Genomic DNA, 14,361 nt, shown 5'->3' on the forward strand with positions numbered 1-14,361 from the left:
GCGACTTGTATAACGAAAACTGTAATGTTGTGCATTGCACAATTTTGGGAAACTAGCTTTAATTGTTACCGCAAATTTTGATTATCTCAATTCAATAACAACTCAAATTATGATCCGCACGGGGATGGAAGGGTTAATAACGAGTTTATAAAATGAAGGACGATTTGAACTTACAACGAGAAATACTGTAATAGTATATACATAGTAAAGAGAAAGGAAGATAGAGGTAAGGAGAGACAGAAAGGGGCAACGCATATTGCCAGGTCAGAGCGCTGTTAACGTAAGTGAAACAAGTCGATTGACCTATGGTGCAATCGAAGGCACATACGATCGATAAAGCCTATAATCCAGACTTATCTCAAGCAACAATTTCCACTGTGAAACACGAGTTTATTCCTCGAAACGTGAAAGAAAACGTGTACAACTTGTTAAAAGCAGGTCGACAAGTAAATATTCCAGCAGGTGATATTTGCTGGTGATTAGCGCCATGTCCCACAATGGACCAATCAGCTGCTTGGTAAACCGTTGTAAAACCTCGAATCTGCCCGCAGACGAATGACAACAAAAGAGTCTGATAGAAGTCGCGCGCGAGACAGTGGATTTTTTCACGACTCCGTAGAAAATTTGCGGTTTTTTCGGTTCTGTTGCTCGCCGCGAATAACGTCGCTTTGGTCGTAGTGAAAGTGTCAAGGAATATGAAGAGAAGAAATGTTGAGTGCGGTAAGCTTCGGAGGCCCTTGAAACGCAACAAGCTCACCGAGGGAATCTACGGAAGGTAAATTGTTCGCCGCCATATGTCTCATTGAAATGGCTAATTTCCAAAATAATCAAAACTCTCGCGGTCCATTATTTTCGAATACATTGAATCCGTTGATCAAATGCTTCTCTGTTCCCCGATTAACCATAAGCTCTATCAACCTCCGCAATACATTGTGTCGGTGCGAGATAGTCGGCCACTTTCCAAAAGCTGCATGACATAACTTGACATTTAGCAAAACTTCGACCATGTGTGCCTGTTTTCGTAGAAGCATGCACAACATTACGTGTTTATAAACGTTAGTTCGAAATCCTAAACAATCTCGATTAGCAACAGTCATGAAAATCTAATTGTTCAGTATACAGTATAAGATAATTCGTCGAACGTCTGTTTTCAGTCGTCACCGGTTTTGATTGTACATATAATTATGTAATTAAACTTCTATTAATGCAACTGAACACTTAGTTCATTTTGTTTCTTTTCGTTAATATACATCTTTCACATCTATAGTAATTTTTGTTTCTAAAATTCTGCATTTGTAGTGTTTATACTCATCGAAACACAATTATGTGCATAGTTATATGTATTTATAACTGGAAGACATGTAATAGATGATTATATTTATATAATTGGCATCAGATTGAGACCAATATTTATACTTTATAGATAAACATAATATTTTTTTCATAACAAACAATATTCTTCGTCATAGATTGTACATCTCTTCTGTCCATATAATAGTATTCTTATCAGCTTTATTTTTCTCTAAAATTATGGTACATGTAACTTTGTCATAGATTTTTTAAAATTAACTTTATTAAAAATTTACAATGCTGAACATAATTTACTTTTACATAATTTAAAATATTCTGTGCTACATTAAGATTGTCTCTGTTATAATTTAATAACACAGATGTCTACCCTGAGCGTTCAAGCTTCTTTTTTATCTGTATATTTTAATTTTTTCTATAGTAGAACTTTTCCTAAGTAAACAGTAATATAACACAGAAAAATTATATTTACAAAACTGTAAAAGAATTCTACTTATAGTTTCAAATATTAGCTAAGATTTACATGACAAGTTTTTATGGCACAACAATGTATTAGGAGTAGATTATGTATTATAAAATCTTCTTACGATAAAATAGTTTCTCATGTACATATATTTCCTATTATTAATGAAAATAGGTGATGTATTTGCTCATGCTTCAATAATTTTGCTGATGATTAGTCATTACAAAATTACAGCTTATCAAACTATATTCTGTTAATGGCAAAGTTATTAAATTTGTCCTTTTATACTACAAAGTAACATAGTTTTATGTTTTATTTCAGTACATTGCTTTATCTAAAATTTCTTCTACTATGGGCCATGGTAATTTTGGCAGACTTCATTTTAGAATTCCGTTTTGAATTTTTGTGGCCGTTTTGGCTACTTCTCAGAAGTGTTTACGATTCTTTCAAATATCAAGGCTTGGTAAGTAACAAGGTCACATTAATGAATTTTTTTTAAATACAATCTGTATGTATGATTATTTTTACAATAATATAAATTATTATATTTTCAGGCCTTCTCTGTATTTTTTATTTGTATTGCGCTTACGTCAGATATGATTTGTTTCTTCTTTATACCAGTACATTGGTTGTTCTTTGCCGCCAGTACTTATGTTTGGGTACAATATGTGTGGCATACAGGTAAACATATAAAACATAGAAGAATAATTTTTAATCTGTAAACTGGGTGCAATAAGTTCATATGTTATTTGTATTCAGTTATAATTCCCACTGATCTTTACTTCTTTATATGTGGAAACATTTTTAAATTTTATTATTACTATAAATTAGATTTCTAGTAGTACATATACATATAAATTGTGTTAAAACAGTTCTTACATATTTACTTGTACAAATAAAGTGATCCAGTCTGCAGATTAGATAGTATTATGATTGTCTTTAAATCATAAAACTAATACATGTATAATATTGTTGTTAAATAGACAAAGGTGTGTGTCTACCGACTGTGATGCTATGGTTATTATTTCTATACATAGAAGCAGCGGTTCGATTAAGAGACCTACGACATATGCCTTTTCATTTGGATCTCTGTCGACCATTTGCAGCACATTGGTATATATTTATTTTTACAATATTGAAAATTTTTGTTTTCTTAAATAATGATAAAACTAAATATAATTTAATATTAACTTGTTTTGAAAATACTTCGTTAATAGTACAAAATATTGTTTGTTTTCAGCATTGGTTATCCCGTAGTTACATTAGGTTTTGGTTTTAAGAGCTTTATTGGTCATAGGATGAGAGAGGTAAATGTAAAAATTGTGATAGATACCTTGTACAGAAAAAATTTAACAATGTCTACATGTTAACATTTATTTCACCAGAGAAAACAAAAAGATGTGGCAAAAGAGAACGAATTTTATGTACAATTATTGCAGCAAGCACTGCCTTTAGAACAACAAATTTCAACAGTGCAACAAATTCAACAAGTTCAGTCACAATCACATGTTACCTCGTCGTTCGAGCAACATGTGAAAATACAATCTAATAAATTTTGTCCACAGTACAATCCAAGTCCTGAAAAGAGTAGAGGTAGCTTGTATTTATTTTTATCCTTCAGTTTATTGTATGCAATAGTTTTCATAATTCGGCAATGTTTGATTTAATAATTGAATGCATTATAGGATGCAGTAATAACTCTGCAGAAGTAGGTATACAAAATGGTAATTTACATATAGGATCACAAATTATATCACAAGCTCAAAGTGCTACGGCAAAAAATAATCACAGAAAGTCGTTAGACAAAGGTGAGAAACAAGAGGAACAACACAATAAGCATAATATAACGAGTATATCACAGTCTGATAAAAATGACAAAAGGTTTATACATACTAATGGAAATACTGTCACACACAATGACATACAATTCATTGACAGGATTGGGTAAGTAATCGTCTGTGTGTCTGCGAATGTATAATGTCTAGAACATTTACTAAACGCTAGAATGTAAAATACAGATCTGTGAATGATTTCGATGCGAATGAAATAGAGAAAGACAAATTTATCAAAAGTGGAAACTGTGGGCACACCACAATGAAATCACAGAGTAATGGTTCTGTGACAGGGAAATGGAATAACATTAAAGAAAGTCGAGAACCGTCATCCACTGTTAATACTCAACGTGAACGTAAAACTCGTCAGATTAAAACCCCAGTTGATAATATAAGTGAACAACAGAAACAGCAAGATGAATATTGTCAAAGGTACATTGCTTGTATTATTCAGTTACATGACAAACGAAATTACAGTGTTTCAGTTTTTTGTATCCTCCTTCTGTATAATAACGAATCTTATGATGAACCTTCGAACTTGATATATTTTTATTTCTGATAAACATACGACAAAAGAAGAAATTCCTTTCCTAGGTTTGAAATTTTTCACTTAAAATCTCTCATACCAAATGACAGAGCATTAAAGTTATTGTCAGGTTTTTCGTTAGTATAATCTGATATCATTTAAATAGGTTACTGATGTGTCGCAGGCTCGAGGCTGACATTAAGCGCTTGAAGTCTGACTTGCAATCCAGTAGGCAACTGGAACAGGAACTTCGTTCACAAATAAATACTCTACAGAATGGAGAACGTCAAGCTAAGGGTGATATACAACAGCTTCAGCACGACAATGACCAGTTGCAGACCAAGTGAGTAGAAGAATATTCAAAGTACACCACTGATTAAATTAGATTGTTGATTTGTGACAGTTGCTAGTTGTGACTATTAGCAATATATTCAATCAGATATCAGATTATATCTGTTAGATTAAAATATAGTACAAAATTTGAAGCAACTAGATGCAAAGTAAAGTTATTACAATTTTTTTTATAAAAATTATATGAAAAAATAGTTTTCGAAACTATTAAACAGTGTTTTTCTTTTTCCAATGTGTGCGCAATTTTTTTTATATTTGGGTACTTGATAGATTACATGGATTAGTAACAGCTCGTCAATTAGATAAACAAGCGATGTCGTCATTGGAGAAAAGAATCGCAGAAGAAAGAAAACAGCGAACAACTTGCGAAGCGACATTAGTTTCGGAAAGACGAGCAAGACGAGCTGCAGAAGAAGCACGATCTGCGATTCCACCACCACCTCCACCACTTATTAGACAAGAGTGCACTGAATTATGTAAAAGTCGTAGAACGCAAATGGAACAAGACCTTAAAAATTTACGACGAGAACTTAAAACGAAAGAAGAAAGGTACAGCAACATTATAAATATCCGTTTCTCAAAAAAAAAAAAAAAATGATTATAAATAATTAACATAAATGTGTTTAAATAGGCATGTTCTTTCCAAGGATCATAAATTACTTTATATTTCACTTAACAGAAATATAATTGTAAATAGATAAAAATTATGTGTTTAATATTTTGATCTGTATAACAAAATAATTTTGACACTAGGTGTAGTGCACTGGAGAAAGACGTCACACGTTGCAAGGAGAATCATAAAGAGTCTGAAATTTTACTTGGAGCACTTAATGTACTTCAAGACAAAACTGCTCATTTAGAAGACAGTTTAAGTGCAGAAACACGTATAAAACTCGACTTATTTTCTGTACTTGGTGAAGCTAGGAGAGAGCTAGAAGTTAAAGACAGTAAGTAACATTTCATTTATATATAAATTAAGTAGCAAAGCTTTTATTTGAATATAAGTGAGTAAGTGATGAATAACCAATTCAAATAATAATTGAGAAATAGTTGCATTGAATAGTCTTCGAATTTGGCGGATTAAAGCATATATTATAGAAAATTTAAATACGATAATTAAGATATAGTGTAGGATATACTATACATCATACATTTTATGTTGAATCAGGTTTAATTAGATCTCAAGAAAAGGAAATTGAAATGCTAAAAACAAAAATAGCCCAAGATTTAGCTGTGATGCCACAAGACACGTTTGGTCCTGCGCCAACCTGTGCGACATCTAAGCTTCGGTTGAATAATGAAGTGAGAGTCGCAGTTACAAAAATACGTTCTAATGAAAGTCCCCGCCCAGGGTGTACAGTGTCGAACTTGGATCCAAATGCGACAGCATATACACCTAAGAATTCCCTGATAGCGTCTACCGAAGCTTAAAAACTGCAGTTTTTTGTCACAATCAAGACTTTACAGAAATTGAGTATAGATTACTTAAACATGTTTCAAGTGTGTTTCTCAATGGAGATCGAAATGCGAGCTTAGATTTTACAAACTATCACACTTATTTTACTGTAATAAGAACGTTTCAATCAACATTAAATATTTCAAATTTATCTAATAAATTTTAATAATGCTTTCCAGAAAAAAATATATATGTATTTCATTTTTGTTAAAAAAGAAAATAGTAGTTTGGTTGAAATGGAGCTTTTCCTATTTTAATTCCATAAGAATTGGAAGTTCTAATTCTCTTGAGATCTGTATAGAATATTTATACATATAATGTTTTACTAAAGATCAATATGTAGTATTTTTTTATACAACTTTCAAGTTGAATGCTTTAGAGATAATCTTTCAACGTCTTCCATGAGAGACTTCTAGAAACATGTTTGCATCTGATTTGTCATCTGAAATGACACATTGTTATTAACTATACATGACCATAGGACGCGGCTATTACTGGATTTAAAAATATTTAAAAAGTTAGTTGCGTCCTGTTAAACATGCTGTAGGTTGATCTTGCAGGTGCCCATCTCATTTATTCCATACATATGACAAATATTCAAAAGTTAGCAACCAACGTGGAGCAAAACAATAACATATACATAATCCAATCATCGTAGATAACCACTGACCTTTATATTAAACTTAGTACTTCTACGTAGATTTTATATATAAAATATTTTCTGCTGAGATTGCATTAAATATTACTGTGAGTGATTCATGAAAGAAAGAACATTGGAAATTTCAAATTAATATATTTTATTAATTTTTTATAGTACTTCAGTTATAACACTTTTCAAAACACCGTAATTATAGATACAAAGGAATGTGAAATAGCATTAAATTCGATCAGCGTGTTAGTAGCGCTTATTTCTTACTTACTAGAACTATGAAAAAGACTAAAAGAATTTAGTATGTACGTGATCTTCCTACAGCATACGCCTAAATCTATGACGACTTGTTGTAGGCACAAATCTTTCTCAAGTCGTAATACGAAGCTAGTCCAGCATACAAACTGTATTTAATGTCTTTGGCAAATGAAGCCATTTTAAGTCATGTGATCATCCAGAACCAGCCATTAATATACATTGAAAAAAACCTGCCGTTGTTCGTCATTCAAGAAGATTGATATAAAATGTCAGAACGCCAAATTCATTTTCTTAACGATCGTCATTATATCGATACTCTTATTTCTGTACTTTTTTAATATTTTGAAATGCTTATAATTTGTTAGTCTAGCGATATATTTGTGTATTGGCTTTCGAACGGTGTAAAATAAGCGTTAAAATATTTTATAACTCGTTTTCCGAGATGTGTACAGTTTTAATGTGATAACTAGAAAGATTCGTAAAACTTTTAAGTTAATGAAAAGGCAAAGTTCGTTTTAATTCGAAAGTTGATGGCTTAACTAAATACTAGAACATGGAGTAGTACTAAGTATATTACATATTGAAAACTTGAATCTTGTAAACTATGATAGACATAAATTATAGATTTAAAATTTTTATTATTTTGTAATGTCATTGGTAATCAAATTATATGGCACTTTGTTAACCTGTCTGAATGAAATAGTAAGACAGATTTATCTGTAAAGCAATATATTTGCAAATGTTACGATTTACAATTGTTTTTCAAGAATACGAATTATATGGAATAAAACTTGATCACTCTTAAAAGAGCATAGTATAGTAGCATTTGTATGATGCATTGTTTCGTATATTATTTCATGTTATAACTTTTCCCTTTAAGTTTGTAGTCTTAATACTTAGTAGTACTAAATTGATTTTGTTTATTTTCTTCTTTTTTGAACATTTTGAGATTGACGTACGAAGTACTGAGGCATGTGCATGTAAAACAAGTAATGCTTGATGCTTAAATATTTTTATAAAGGTATTAGAGTTTATGTTTCTATAAAGTTATTTTTTTTCTATTTTTTTAAGCCTTAAAAAATTAACAATAACATTAAATAGTGCACTATTATATTGATTTTATTTAAAGCATAATAGTTACAATGAATACAATAAAAATGGCATTACAAGTGAGAAAAAGTTTCATTTAAGAGTACAATTCTTACATGAATTTTAAATCCGCAAGAAAGCCAGTACCTGCTTACTTCAATGAACAATTAACGACTGGTTAATATCATAAAAGTCATTCTTCCATGATTGTATATATAAGGCACTGTCATGACAATTTACTAATAGCATAGTGGATCATGACCAACTAGTCAAATGGATTTCTATAAGCACAAATATTTATTAGATATCTAATATTCATTTGATATTTCTGCCTTACATGAAAAAGCAATAACAATTATTACTTGTTTTTCTCTTCTTAGGTTCCAAGCGATATTCACAATATTTATGATTTTTTTTTAATTAATTTCATATTTCTTGGATGATCCACATACTAATCTCTAATTGCAGAATTCTTATGCACAACATAATACTTTCACTGGCATTTTTCAATTTACACGATGATTGTATTCGAAGCATAGTTGTTACGGTTGATTATTTATATGATATTATATCATTAGGAACTAAAGACCAGCTACATTAACATCTGTTTGCGTAGTTACTTTAATTTTATGTTAATATAAATAATATAAAACGCGGAGAAACCTTCTTTGCTTGAAAAATTAAAGCATATCAATACAAAGGTCGTGTAACTCTGAGAAAACCTTTATTTCATTTATATGTGTATTTCACTATCGACAAAAAAAGATTTTAATTTTTTGTTTTTGGGAAGCATGTAAATATTTTGTTTTTTAGTCTAATACTTCACCAATGTTGGCAATTCTACTGTTGAGGGTTAATGTGCTTACATCATTACGTCAGTGCACCTTGATAGTTATAGTTTTACAAAAAAATGAAAACAATTCTTAATTGTATACACAAGATTTTCTTATTTTCTTTTCAGTAATTGTTTCATTTGATTTGGTAATTAATTTCATTCATAGGCATTGTTTCTTCTCAGTTAAAACATAATTGGACTGCTATCTGTGTCAACTTGTATCATTGTATGCATAAGCCCCTTGATGTAATGAAACAGTGTAAATAATTACTTGAAATAGACCAAACGCAAACAAAAAATTATTGAAATTGTTTGGGCACTTGCGTGACATAGTCAAAGTGCTATATATAAGAGTTATTAATATAATTTATTTTAATAGAAAACATGCTTTCTTTTTTAAAATACAAATTGATCTTGTGATTCGTCACAGTAATTTAAAATTTTTTCAATTTCCATTTATAATCGCAATTAAATTAAGTTAAAATTAATCATTGGGAAAAAATGTACCGTTTTGGAATAATAACAAAATGGGAACAGTATTATAATCAGAGACTGTGGACAAGTTGGAAAGAACATTGAACAATGTTCGCGTTAAATGACATGTAATAGTTCTTAAACAAGAAAACTATTCAAAAGAAAGTCTTCAATAACAAAACATTCTATTTGTACAAAACAAAATTATATGTCAATTTTATTATTTACCAAATACTGTTTTATGTAGCATATATGTGATTAAACATAATGTGTCGTTAATGAGAAAAATGAAGAACGTTTTTACATAAAATCATTGATTTGAGATGAATGGTTTCTTTCGAAAACAACGTGCTTGCAAGTGCATGTTAAGTACCTGATCAGGGAACACTCTAATTAGTTTGTTGCTAATACAGAGTGGCTCAACAAAACTAAATCGTTTAAAAAATTTCGTTAATTTTGATGACCTGAGAAGGTAATTCTTGTATAATTAAAATATTTTAGAAGACAATATGGTGTACAAAGATTTGTTTATTACTTAGTTTTTTCTTAGGAAGCTTTGGATTATTATATCGAAAATTGAAAGATCATTGTTAACCGATTATATTGTATTGTATTAAGTTGTTAAAAAAACTCGTTGCATAATACTGACATACTGGCAAACATGTACTTTCTATGAAAATGAAAATAATTTAAAAATGGTAACACTGTTTTTAATGAACTCCATATTTGCATTTTATGATAGTTCAAGTCGTACACAAACTATTTTTTTTATATTTTCTGTTTCGGATGGATCATCTTCTACACGCGCGCGCGCGCGTACGCACACACTCACGCATCTACTACGGGTTTAATTCTATCATAAGGCTGGTTTCATAAATAGTTTACTTTTGCTATTTCATTAATTCGTATTATTTATATTTAATTAATGTGATATTTTAAAAACATATACACACGCACACATGTGGGCACATACGCGTGCACATTCATATCATATATGTATGTTCACCTAACTTTTCTAGCATATACACGTACATTTAATTATTCGCAAGAATTCGATGCATATGATATAAAATGGTGCTTTTTACATCTATGGCATGATTGCTTATTAATTACACTTACAATTTGTAGAGAATCTTCTGACTGCATTACTTTATATTTAAAATGTTAATAATATTATTTGTATGGGAATGGATACTGTGAGAATGATAATAACGACAATTTTAAGTTACAGAAATAACTTATTCATACGAGGAGTAAAATATGACACTGACAATATGAGTCTTTTATGCATACTTAGGAGAGTAAAGAATTATTTTTTGTTATGATTTGTTTGAAAACAAGTGATAAGAGACATGAACAAAAATTTTTTTCTTAGATTTAAAATGAAAGTTTTAAATTAATTTAATACGGGCAATTAATCTGTTCGAGAAAAATGAATACAATTTATCATACTATTAAAAAAAATCATTAAAATAACCACTATGACACATAAAACAGGATGTTGTAAAACCATGAATCAGAATAATATTGTTTTCCTTACACATACATTACATATGTATATAACGTGTGTATTCATTATTGTGTAAAATAAAGCCATGAATTAATGGGACAGAAGTTGAATATAATGAAGTAATATGTTGTACATTATACTTTAATGATTAGATTACAAAATGTCATTACCATAAACAATATATCCAAGATTATGCCGTTTCCTTTTTAATAACACACTAAAAGGATGTAACTAAGCCCAATTATAAAGCGAGGGATCGGAAATTCGACCCTGTATCTTCATTAACATGTATATAACTTTCTAATCAATCATAAATGTGAACAAAGTTATTAATATATCAATTTTAATTGGTAATTCGTTCATTGCTACAACTATACATACATATATGTATGTACATGTATAATATAGTAGCTGTTTGATTCTCAACTAAACATTTTGTAAGAAAAATAATGTAATAAAAGGTATTGGATTCATTATACTTACAGTAGAATCTTAATTATGTGAACTCTATATTAATTACAAATAAGTATAATGTATAGTTGTATACATATATAGATAGATTTCTTTCTAATTTAACACTTCAGAACCATTTTTCATATTACAATTTTAGATAGTTACTGTCAAAAATATTTTTTTAGAACAATCAATAAAAACCAATCTAAATGTTGATTATTAAACTATATTCTTCTTTATTATTCACATCTTTTCCTTATTGACATCTAAGTAAGAATAACATCATAAAATATAGCTACAAATCCATATGAAGTAGAATGTTCAAATAATCATGGTTCTACTGTATACAAATTTTATAAGTAAATTGCGATTTAGGAAAACAGTTTCAAATTCGAAACATTAGATATACAATTCACTGTGCTTTCTTGATAATGTATATAGTCATGCAATGTACTTGTATATGCACTTAAATATACTAATGTATTTCTGTTTCTATAGAATTATACAATTTTTTATTGCAATAAATTAATAACAAAATTCTCTAATTTTACGATGTAAAAATATATTTTCCGTGCCAAACAGTAATCTCTTAAGCACAGTTACAAGTATCTTGTTCTTCACTTTATTTTTACCGCGTATAAAAGACTAATAGACGATTGATCAACTTCAATACGTTTTAAATCAATATCGTTACAATTTAAACATATTCGTTGCTTAATTATGATTTTAATTTTGGAAAATGAATACAACTATGTGATTTTATAATAGAAATCCTCAAATTGTTTCAAATTCTTTTTGTGTCCCACTAAAACAAAATAAATCAATTTAAATTTCTTGTAGCAATGCATTAATGTATGTTCTGCAAAAAGTATTTGCAAAATTATAAAAGTGCAGGTGCTTTCATTTGTGTAGCATCCACACGCTTTCTTTTCTTTTTTTATGCTATACATAAGTAGAGAAACACTAGAATCGCATGTTCGCTTCAATGGTCGAAAATAATTATTTATATTATTTATAAATAAATTACCCCATCAGTCTAAATATTGTTTTATTTCGTTAAGCATTTTTCAAAGCACTGAGTGTCTTTCATTAATGAATCAACAATTATGCTTCCATGGTTGGACTTCCTATTTACTCGAATTATACTTTTAATTTAATGTTAAGGCAACATTACAAAATTTAACGATACGTAATTCGATAGAAAAGTATATTTTTGATTTCGAGAATGTCATGACAATGCACGCAAATGCCCTTTCCCTCTATAAAAATAATTCTAATTTTAATGTTACGTTCATCATGGTTCATTAAGTCCACAGAGTTTTCTCAATTGTTATCACTGACTTGGCGCTATTGAAATTTTTCTAGTCTAACAAATACAATATACATAAGCCAAAACATAAAATCTTCTGTCTTCGAGATTATATATCGAAAAATCCTTGACATTTTAGATTCTCAAATTTTGTTACAATTTTTGTAAACAAATTTTTGGTAAACGCCGTTTCAAAAAATGTTGAATCCAGCCATTTTATGTAATCTTCAAAATGGTAAAAGATTTTTCGATATCTTTGGAAACGAAAAATTCACATACTCTCCCATGTTTCATAATTTCCTGTACAAATTTCACTACTTATTTAACGAAATTTTCATAATGGTATAAGCTCATGACAAATTCATTAATCCGTGATACTTTTTCACATAACAATGATTAAGCTCGAACGAGTTTATACAGAGTACAATTTTTAATTCTAAAAAACGCGATATTCAAGATGATATATCATTTACATTAGTTCCTCATACATATATGCGTACAAATGTGCATATAAATATGAATATACATTTGAGGATGTATACATGTAAGTATACGTCTTATGTCCTTGTATAATATAATTATATATTTGTTCTTTATACAGGTACTTATTTGTAATATATTGTTTTGATCTCGAAAATGTATACATGGCATGAATGCATTGCGTTTATTCGCAGATTTCTTTTTAATGTTAAAAAATAGACACATCAAGTTTTGGCAGAGTGTGCGTTAATCTATTGTATTCTTGTAAAAAAATCTGCAGAATTACACTTTCATGTCCCATTCAAGGTATCCTAAATTTATTACAGTTTTAATCCTCTGAGTTTTTAAATAACAGATCCTTCTTTACTGTAGTCTTCAAGTTATGCATTGTAACTTTAATTTAATTTTCAACCTGTTCCTCTTTTATTTTCCGGTTTAAACGATTCCTGTTGTGCTCTATTGTACAATGATGGAAATGGTGACATTAATGAAGTATTAATTTCTTATGTAAAAACTTCAAATTTCTATATATTATAATCCTGTGAATTTTAATTTGCATATTCAACAAGCTCTGAGACTTTTTTTATCTTGAGACTGACTTGAGACGAATCAGTAGTTTCGAGCTTGAAATATAAAAAAATTCGCACAAATGGTATTACAGGAAAACATGTACATAAATGTGTGGTTACAGATATAAATAAATAAATTTAAATAAAATTTATTATGCATATGATTTTTAACTAGAATTGTAAATCCTTCAAGTACTGAAAAATAAATCGTGGTCTTCCTAAAGCGGACAAGCGGTTTGTGCGTGTACGGTTGATGGCTAATCGAGACTGCGAAACGTCCGTAATCTTGAATGTCTCGAGATCATCTCGACAGAAACCGAGACGAACAAGTTTCGAACTTGAACGTTATGCTTGATTTTCCTGTTCCTGCGCGAACCTAGTCTTCATTTCGGCTCGTCTCGAGCCAGTCTCGAGATTCGACAGCCTCGATTCGTCTCGAGTAAGTCTCGAGACTCGAGAGTCTCGATGTTGTTTGGCTTGGTTCGTCTCGAGACAGTCTCGAGATTCGAGAGACTCGATTCGTCTCGAACCAATCTCGAGAATCTCGACGTTTCTCGGCTCGGTTCGTCTCGAGACAGTCTCGAGATTCGAGAGTCTCGATACTTAGCATCAGCTACTAAGCCATAATGTACAATTTAACATGTTTAATAAAATTATATTAATGAGGACACATTGAATCAGAAACGATTTATTAAACAGACTTGACATTTTCTTACTTTAGACGAGAAGATTTTGTCTATTGTAACAATTTAAGGTACGTAATTTAGCTGTCTATCAAAATATTGTTATGTTTGTTTTG

General features: G+C 29.9%; 1 protein-coding gene across 3 annotated transcripts; it reads left to right on the forward strand.

The window, feature by feature from the left end:
• Positions 1-294: 294 nt before the first annotated feature.
• On the forward strand, positions 295-14,310 carry LOC144473341 (macoilin-1). 3 transcript variants are annotated; one of them, XM_078187133.1, is made up of 13 exons: positions 435-462; positions 552-775; positions 2,093-2,234; positions 2,326-2,452; positions 2,755-2,884; positions 3,012-3,078; positions 3,157-3,364; positions 3,457-3,715; positions 3,790-4,035; positions 4,296-4,472; positions 4,751-5,029; positions 5,234-5,427; positions 5,649-14,310. In XM_078187133.1, exons 2-13 carry the CDS (start codon positions 696-698, stop codon positions 5,909-5,911), a joined length of 2,172 nt encoding a protein of 723 aa, XP_078043259.1. In that variant the 5' UTR covers positions 435-462; positions 552-695; the 3' UTR covers positions 5,912-14,310. The 3 variants fall into 3 exon arrangements, with proteins under 3 accessions (XP_078043258.1, XP_078043260.1, XP_078043259.1); XM_078187132.1 differs by having other exon boundaries at positions 295-775; XM_078187134.1 differs by having other exon boundaries at positions 295-775; positions 4,314-4,472.
• The last annotated feature ends 51 nt before the right edge of the window (positions 14,311-14,361 follow it).

Source organism: Augochlora pura, chromosome 7, assembly GCF_028453695.1.
Source record: "Augochlora pura isolate Apur16 chromosome 7, APUR_v2.2.1, whole genome shotgun sequence".
NCBI classification, from domain to species: Eukaryota; Metazoa; Arthropoda; class Insecta; order Hymenoptera; family Halictidae; genus Augochlora; species Augochlora pura.